The 10,109-nt window shown below is 28.6% G+C and overlaps 1 protein-coding gene across 1 annotated transcript; it reads right to left on the bottom strand.

Moving 5' to 3' along the window:
- Positions 1-1,875: 1,875 nt before the first annotated feature.
- On the bottom strand, positions 1,876-2,569 carry LOC127288486 (uncharacterized). Its single transcript, XM_051315963.1, has 2 exons — positions 2,493-2,569; positions 1,876-2,200 (listed from the first exon to the last, which is right to left on the bottom strand). The coding sequence occupies exons 1-2, from the start codon at positions 2,567-2,569 to the stop codon at positions 1,876-1,878; spliced, it is 402 nt and encodes a 133-aa protein (XP_051171920.1).
- Between the last annotated feature and the right edge of the window lie 7,540 nt (positions 2,570-10,109).

Below are 10,109 nucleotides of genomic sequence, written 5' to 3'. Positions count from 1 at the left end.
CTAATTGAAAAATTAACATATTCTCTTTGTCAAGGTGTCATTTCTTTCAGAATTTTATTAACTTTAATAAAATAAAGAGGAAAAAATTTTAGTTTTAATATTTTTGAAGATTTGAACAGTTTTATAGTTGTTGAAAAAGCAGAGTTCGCACAATTTCGGACGGTAGTGTATGTATTTATGTTTGTTTTTGCTATTACAGGCCATCCTGAATAATTCGTTAGTTCTCCCTCGAATATAAATCTATATGATTCATCATGTGATGAATAGAATTCATTGTACTCCACCATTTGTAGTTCAAAATTTTCTTTAAATTCTCCCACTCTTACTTTTATAAAAGATGGACCAATGGAATTTATTACACTCACATTGTATTTTTTATTAACCTGAAGTACTTGAGAGGGATATTGTTCCATTGAGAGAACAATATCATAATCGTGATTATCCATCTTTAAAAAAAAATCAAATTTAACTACTCAATTATTTTTATCATTATAAAATACAATGTAGATAGCAATGTGAAAAATGAAAGGAAGAGAGAGAAAAGAGGAAAAAAAAATCGGACAAGTGCGAGTTACACTCGCATTAAAACCGAGGGTTCCGTACCCTTAAACCTAAAATTTGAGGGGTTTAAAGTTTGAAGGCCTAGATAGAAAACATAGACATATTCATAGACATAAACATAGAACATAATCTACGCATAAATTTGAAAATAAATTAATAAAACTAAAAAATAATAAAAATATCAAAAAATAAAAAATGTCAAAAGATAATAAAAATAGTAAATGGTAAAAAATGGCAAATTATAAAGAATGGCAAAACACTACAAAAAAATATAGCAAGCACAATTGGAGTTGAAAAAAAATTAAGAATTTGCCCCAAAAAAAGGAAGAAAATTTTATCTTTCTAGGTCAAAAATTGTAAAACTTAAGGAAAAAGTCCACTTTTTAAAAAAATTGTATGTTTTGAAAAAACTCAATTAAAAAATTTTTTTGGTGAAAAATCATGATTTTTATCGAAAATTATCAGTTTTTCCTTGAAAACGCTATAATAATCAACTTCAATCGTTCTCGCTATATTTTTTTTGTAATCTACACGCAAAATTACGTAAAAGTGTATACAATGCGACCTGAGTTTAGCGGCAGGTTTGGTGGGTCGTTCGCTAAACTCAGTAATGAGATTTCCCGAAATCGGCGTCAGCAATCAGGGCCGTACGAACTACTTGAAATACGAAATCCTTAAACTCTTTTTTTGAAAATTCTTCATCTTATAATACATAATATTTTTATTGCAATAATTATTATAATTATACTTTAATTTTTTTTTTTTTTTTTGCTTAGGGACTATTGGGAAAATCTGTATACAGATACCTTGGCTTCCGCATGCCAAGGTTATGTGGGGTTGGTAAAAAAAAGGAGAACAATAAACAAAATAAGCTGGCGACCTACTACCAGCCCCGACCCACTAAAACCCGTCAACCCTTCTTGGGAGCCCTTTTATCTACCCTCGGTACTGTCGTGAAGACTTTTGCCTTCGAGGGTGGCGCTCCAACTCTGTCGCAAAAGCGACTTCGTCCATTCCTGCGGACATCCTGCGTTATCAATTTTAAAATGAAAAACTAAAATCTATGTCAAGCGGAATCAACAGCACACCAGAAAAGAAAACAATAAAGAGTCAAGAAATAAAATAAAAAATAAAATAAACAAGTCAAAGATAAAATTGTAAAAAGACAGATGAACAAACAAAATATAACATAAAACTGTAAAAAGACTAAAATAAATAAATAAATAGAAAATTGTAAAAGGACAATAAAAAACAAAATAAATAATAAAATGAACAAATAAATAAATAAAATAAATAAATACTGTACACTGTTAATTACGCCTTTCTGCGGCCATCGAGATCCTTTCTCATCATAACAGAGATGATAAAGGTCTCGATGAGCCGCCAGTTTTCCTGGGACTGGATCATCAGCGCTACCATGTTCTCCGGTGTAACTGTAGTGTTTACACCGGTGAACATGGCCTGCCTCTCCAAGTCCCAATGACTGCAGGCAAAGAGGGTGTGCTCTGCGTTGTCCACAGGGAACTGGCAGTAAGCACACACCTCACTCTCTTTCTTCTTAAAGCGCTGCAGGTACGAATTGAAACATCCGTGACCTGTCAGCGCTTGTGTCAAATAGTAGGAGACCTCTCCATGGCTCCTACTTAATAAAAATTCAAATAATTGTACTCACATCAGACAAGAAAGGGGAAAAACTCACCATTTGCCTTATAAATTTTAAATTTATTTGAAATTAAATAATATAAATTTCATCAAATATAATATTGAGAGCAAATATTAAAATTAAGATTTTCATAAAGTAAATTTATAAATTTGCTGGGAGTGAAAACAAAAATAAAATTTGTATACATGTATATAAATAAGCTTTTATAATTTAACAAATTTTTTATTTAAAATTAAAGATTAAAGAACCTTGTACCTCCCAGACAAACGTTTCCGCTTGGTACTCATTTTCAACTAGAAGGAACCGCGTTGCCTTACTTCTACGCTCCTGCTGGAGTCGGAGCATCTTACGCTTACCGCTTAATTACCATCCTATTGTTGCCGTTTCCGAGATTTCGCTAAACTCGGGTCGCAGTGTATATTTGAAACTCTTCAGATAAAATTTTCTTCGGTTTTTGAGGAAAATTCATGATTTTAAACGAAAATTATCAGTTTTTCCTTGAAAACGCTATGATAATCAACACGAATCGTTCTCGCTATATTTTTTCTATAATCTACACGTAAAAATACGTAAAAATGTATAAATTTGGATCTCTTAGGATAAAATTTTCTTCTTTTTTTATTCGAAAAATCCATGATTTTTTCTTAAAATATGAGTTTTCCTTAAAAACAATATGATCATCAACTCCAATCGTGCTCGCTATATTTTTCCTGTAATCTACACGCAAAAATACGTAAGTATACCAAATATGAACTGTCTTGGTCAAATAGTGTGTGCGCTAGGTGGATTAAACGCTTTTTTTCAAAATTTTTGATTTTTCCTTGAGAACGCTATGTAAATTGATCCGAATCATGTTCGCTATATTTTTCCTGTAATTTTCACGTAAAAATACATAAGTGTACCAAATTTGAGCTCTCTACGTAAAAAGATGTGGCAACCAGAGGGGGGGTACATAGTCATTTTTAGGGATTTTTCGTAAAAATGCATGGTTTTTCCTTGACAACGCTATGATAATTAATTCCTATGAGATTCGCTATATTTTTCCTGTAATCTACACGCCAAAGTACATATGTATACCAAATTTCAGCCCTCTAGATAAATTCGTGTGGCTGCTAGGGGGGGGTACATGCCTTGCTTCACTAGTCTCATTAATAGGGTTCCCCCTTCGGGTACGGAACCCTAAAAAATGATAACGAGATGCTATATACTATTCATTGACACTCAAAATCAGTCACGACGCAAAGAGAAAATAAAGATAAAAAAGAGAGAAGAAAAAAAAATTGTTCATTTTTAATTCTTAAATAAATCAATTTATTATTTTTTAACATTTTTGTTTAATTTGTTAAACAATATTTGGATTTTATAATCCGAATAATTGGGTCCAAAAAGTTTTTCGAGATTAATTTGGATTTTTTCTACATTTGTTACTTTGATATTTTTAATTTTATTAGCATTTTTATTTGTTTTCCTCCTAGCCTTGGAGATTTTTTTGTTTATTTTTGTTAAACTGAAATTTTTCTTTGTTTGAGTGCATTTGTTGGCTTTTTTGATGTTATTTTTTTTTATTCTTCTTATATCAGTGATAGTGTCAGAGATTGTGGATCCCCTTTTTAAATCAAATTTATCGCAATCGCGGTATTTTCGGGTCATATTCCCTTGATCGGTGGTCTGGATTTCCATCTTCAAAACGAATAAAACAAATTCCTCTTACTAATTTTCCCCTTTCATATTTTTATTTTTATTTATTTATTTTATTTTTAATAATTTCTATTTTTATTAAATTTTTATAAATACCTCTTAGAGAATATAATCCTATCTACTGGATCCACAACACAGACACTACACTTGCCACTGATAAATAAGAACTAACCAAAATTTTAAAATTATGACATTCAACCCTCTATATTCTAAAATATAAATTCTAAAGTTAAAGAAAAATATTGTATAATTTTGACTTTACTTTTACGATGTAAAAGAGTTTGTTAAATTGGGATATTTAAACATTATTAATCCGCTCTTCGGAGTTTCTCTCGCAACAACCCAAATGATAATAATATCATTTAGTTTATAATTTTATGGGACGGTATTCCTCTCCAATCGGTATATCTCATCAGGAACAAGGGATTTAAACAAAGGGTAGCAAAATGAATAAGTCTTCTTATTCCGGTTAATAGTTAATTTGATAACAATATGTTTATTTACTCGACTTTTAATCTTTCACACAACCAACTACAATGCATTTAAAAATGTTAACTCAAGTCAAGGCTCGACTTTATTTTATGAAGTTTCATGAATGATAATTTTTGTTCAGTTATTCATTGAAACGATACAATTTTACTTACGTAACCGCCTTAATTCCTACCGCACTGAAGGAGTAGAGAAAAGTCATCTGGTCTTTTTCCTTCTTATCAGAACGGGCTTTTAGTAGATGATTGTTTATTAGAGAACTATATTTGTCCTCTCTGTTATCTGTGTTGTGTCTGTGTATCGAACAACACGACGTGATACAATTCCCTTCGATTATAATGCATTATTATAATTTTACGCATGGAAATTATTCACTTTCGGGTTGTGTTCTTTAAATCACGATTGGTTACTTAATTCGTCAACAACTATATCGAAGTCAACTCCCACGACACCTTGGCAGCTTTATGTGAAATATTCGAATATAGTTACGCGTTAACGAAAACACCTCGATCATAAAAGACACGGAAATTCCTGGTAAAATAATTACAATTTGAATTTGAATTAAGTAAAAGGAATTTCTTAAATCGGTATCAGAGATAATTAAGGTAATCATCTCTTATATTTAACGTCTGCCCAAATCTAGTTGCCCGTGGCGAACCCTTTTGAATCGGCCGAATCTCACAGACGGTCGACTTCGCGATGAACCGATTAGCACGAAGAACTACCGCGAAGAAGCAAAATGTCATCGGTTCACACAAGTTTTAATACAAACAATTGAGGTCGGGGTGTGGTAAAATTGGAAGAGGTGGAATCGAAAAATGAAGAAATGAATTATAATTTCTTAATCATTTCTGATGAATCCCACAATTTCTTTAATGCTATTGAACTCTGTTACAGTGCAACAGAGCTTAGCTCATCATTTTAGTTACCAGGTTGGATTGGCAACTTGACTTTTATAAGTAATATTTTTACAGAAACGTTGACGTTTCTTATTTCCTTCAACAAACTCATATTTGGTCATTGACGCAATAAGAGTCTTGAAGCTTCTATTATCAAGCTAATTTATGAGCATTCTTTTAATTCTCTTTTAATTCATCATTTTTGAAATGATTCTATTTTAATGAATCATTCGAATCAATAGGGAATAATAGGAAAGGGATAATACTCTATAAATGTAGTAAAACCAACGCGAACACAATGCAACTGCATTTGTCGAACCGTATGCTAGATTCTTACCGTTATAATTTAATACTCATAAAAATTTAATACTATTTCTGGAATAAAAAGGTAATGATTTTATCAGGAATTAATTAATAATAATTTGGACTAATTAATAATGTTGAACCTGTATTTTTGAAAGAACTTGCGAAATGCCTTTTTAAAATAAAAGGCCATTCAACAAAAAGGAAATGTTGACGCAATAACTTTTCTCATCCTTATTTCGAAATCACAAATTGGCAATAGTCGAAAAACTTGTTTCAACACTTTCTTAAAACAGCACTTTTTATAACATGAATGGGGTTAATAATTAAGTGATATATATATATATATATTTACAGAAATGAGTACAAATACGTGTACTCAAGTATTCACGCAAAAATTAATGGGGTCCGAATTTCCAAAATATAGGCTTAAAAATGAAAAATATTACGGTACCCAAATGGTTCGTAAGAAACCACCCATAGACTTACATGTTTCCTTCCCTGGGAACTCCCAAGCATTGGAAAATCGGATATCCATATGAATTTTGTTTATTATACTCTTAGTCGTAATTAAAATTTTATAGACGGTAGGAATTCGAAGAATCCTATTAGTAACAGTGATTAATTAAACTTTGAATTGATAATATAAATTTTGAACATTAATAATCTAAATATAATTTGACAGCTAATTGTTGTTTAATAATGAAATCCTTAGATTCTTTTGAAGATTCTTGAGTTCCTTCAATTGATCCATAGTAAAAATAATTCTCATTAAGTTGTCGAATTTGAGGGGTAATATTGTCCTGTTGTCTGGCAATACAAGTATAATTGGTTGTACAATAGATTGACCTAAACATACGAAAATGAGTTAATTAAATTATTACAGTGATTCTGATCACGAAACTTTTACACCACACGGAGATTACTGATTGTAATCAATATATTACCGTCGATTAGACGGAGAAATGAATGTGTCAATGGTCTACCGGCGTGGGATCCCTACCATAATTAAAATCCCCCCTAGAAATCGCACATCCACTCTTACAGTCCAAATAGATGCGTGTAAGGAGAATCTGTAGTGATTTCCCCACTTGGTGCCCAAGGTTGTGTCCGTTTCTAGAGAAACTTATTTTATTTCTATCAATGAAAGTGATTTAAGAAAATACATACAGAACTAAATGTAGACATTGTGATTTAAAGAAAATCCGTATTATTGAACAATAACAATTATTTTTGAAATTAATTGATATAATGGTAAAGCAGATTGAATTTATCAAAAATTAATCTTCTCCTTTGATAATAATGTAATTTGATTTATGTTATTCTTTACTGTATAAACTTATACTGAACTTTAACCATTATAGCGCCTACCTAGATTTAGTTAATATTTTCTATTTTGTATTGTTACTTATGTAACTATTAGAATTTAGGAGTACTTTTGTACGAAAGGGCATGTCCCGTTAATAAATGAAATTGAAATTGAAATATTATTACAGTATATAACATATAATATAATACAATGTATTATTGTATTAATACATTGTAACAATTATTATTATTAATTTATGTTAATTTGTTAACACAAGTTAACAATTCAATTGCAATGTATTTATTTATTGTATTAATACATTGTAAAAATGACTATTAAAACTTGAATGACAAAATATTAGCTATTCAAATTAAAAATTGAAAAGGAAATTTGAATATTACATCAATCGAATTCTACCTTACCGATATTAATTTAAAATTTAATTTGAAAGATAAAATTTTATTTTTAATTAACTAGTATAATTACTTTAAAAAAACTTTTTTAACTACTTTTTAATTAAATGTATAATAAACAAAATTCATATGGATATCCGATTTTCCAATGCTTGAGAGTTCCCAGGGACGGAAACATGTAAGTCTATGGGTGGTTTGTTACGAACCATTTGGGTACCGTAATATTTTTCATTTTTAAGCCCATATTTTGGAAATTCGGATCCCCATTAATTTTTGCGTGAATACTTGCGTACACGTATTTGTACTCATTTCTGTAAATATATATATATATATATATATATATATATTATTACATATAATTATATTACCAATAATATATTATATATTATTAACATATTATTACCAATATAATACATATAATTAATATATACCAATATCATATATAATATTATTATTTTAATATTCAGAATATAAGATTTGATAAATATGAAAAACAAATTATCAAAAAATCAGAAACAAAATTTAATTGGTTAAATAATAAATATTATAATTTTAAATTTAATAAAACAATTAATGAAAAATGGATTAAAAATTTATCAAAAAAATTAATTCCAGAAGATATATAAAATCATATTTTTTAAGTTTGGGAAAAAATATTACATAAACCCAAATGATAAATCTAAGATAATTGAAGAAACGTTGACACTAGTCGAGGATAAAATTGATCTAATTCCATTAGGAAAATGAAATGATTTCAGAAGTAGGTTGTCTAATGGCTTACAAAATTATTTGCATAATAATCATAATATTTTAAGTAATTCTATAATTAGAAATATTGGAATAAAAACACACAATTTTCTTAAACAAAATAAAGATATAATAGTTTGCAAAGCAGATAAAGGTAACGTAACTATCATTTTAGATAAAAAGGTATATGATGAAAAGTGCTTATCACTATTAAACGACTCTAAAGTTTATCGAAAATTAACATCAGACCCTACTCAAAACATTCAAAGAGAATTAAATAATAAAATACAACTTCTTTTAATTAAAAATTATATAAACTGCCCTATGTCAAAATATTTACATTCATATAACTCAACAGCACCTAAATTCTATGGGTTACCTAAAATACATAAAGAACAATACCCTATGAGACCTGTCACATCTTTTTGCGGATCACCTACTCATAATTTATCCAAATTTATTAGTGTTCCAATACAAAAAGTTATTGGTAACACTGAAAATTATGTAAAAAATAGTTTTGAATTTGTAGAGTAAGGATTTTCCCTTCCGGAATGTTTAATAAAAAATGTTTAAAAAAATCGAATTTTTCTCAACTTTTTAGTTTTGAATTTGTTAAACAAATTAAAAATTTGAAAATTTTACCAAATTGTAGATTAATTTCACTTGATGTTAAAGCCCTCTTCACCAATATTCCGAAACTACTAGTATTAAAATGTGTAAAATTAAGATGGCGAGAAATTAGACAACATACAAAATTTCCTGATAACGTTTTCTTAGAGATCTTAGAATTTTGTATTGATAACGCTTATTGCTCCTTTCGTAAGAAGTTTTATAAACAGATTTTTGGTACACCTATGGGCTCACCATTATCGGGTATAATAGCTGACTTAGTAATGGAAAAATTGGAATATGACGTTTAAAAAAATTAAAGTTTCCTTACTTTTTTTATAGAAGATATGTTGACGATATTTTCGTTGTATTTGGAGAGAATAATATAAATAACTTACTTGAATCTTTTAACAATTATAATGAGGATATCCAATTTACCATTGAAATTGAAGAAAATAATTCGATTAATTTTTTGGACATTACGATCATAAGAGAGAACGACCTCATCATTACAAATTGGCATCATAAAGACACATTCTCTGGCAGATATGTCAATTTTAATTCAAACATGTCTGATAAAGATAAGGTGTCTATAGTTTACGGTTCAGTTGACAGAGCTATAAAACTCTCTGATGTAAAATTTTATGTAGAAAATTTAAACTTCATTTATAATATACTTAAAGAAAACGACTACCCGTCTTCATTTTTATCAAAACACATAAACATTAGATTTCAAAAACTTTTCTCTTCAATAGACACAATAAAAACACCTTTTGATACTAGTAATATAGTTATATTGCAATTTGTTAATGAATTAAAATATTTTTTTAATAATCTTGATAAAGAATATAATGTTAGGATCGTGTTCTCTTATGAAAAAGATCCCTTTAAAGTTTTCCTAAAGAATAAAGACGTTATAAATTTTTAATATAAAAATCATGTTGTTTATGATATCCCATGTCAGTGTGGTGCCTGTTATATTGGTGAAACCAGTAATTATATTAAAGATAGAATTTACCGTCACAAGAGAGATTGTAGACTCGATAATAGAAGCACAGCTCTCACAATTCATTCACATGACTTTGATCATAATTTCCACTTTGAAAACACTAAAATTATTTGTACAGAACAGAATCATAAAAAAGATTATTCAAAGAAATGTTTCATATTATTAGGAATGATAATTCAATTAACAAAACAACTGATATTACCTCTTTAAATCAAATATACCATTCTCTCATTATTAATACTAAATAATAAATTAATTCTTTTAAATTTAGTTTTATTTGGTTGAATTATTGTGACTGTTAGACTGTTTTTTAATTATATATGTATATGATGTATATGTATGTATATATGTATTGTTGTATAAGAATATAATTATTAATAATGTGTAATAATTATTATTATATTATATT

This window comes from Leptopilina boulardi, unplaced genomic scaffold, assembly GCF_019393585.1.
Source record: "Leptopilina boulardi isolate dan_hultmark-lab unplaced genomic scaffold, ZJU_Lbou_2.1 LbouV2_389, whole genome shotgun sequence".
Taxonomy (NCBI): Eukaryota; Metazoa; Arthropoda; class Insecta; order Hymenoptera; family Figitidae; genus Leptopilina; species Leptopilina boulardi.
This window is presented reverse-complemented; position numbering and strand designations above follow the sequence as displayed.

Coding starts and splice junctions, on each gene's coding strand:
- LOC127288486 (XM_051315963.1), bottom strand. CDS start 2,569: ATGCTCCGACTCCAGCAGGAGCGTAGAAGTAAGGCAACGCGGTTCCTT. Junction 2,201..2,492: donor AATGAGTACCAAGCGGAAAC/GTTTGTCTGGGA, acceptor TTTATTAAGTAG/GAGCCATGGAGAGGTCTCCT.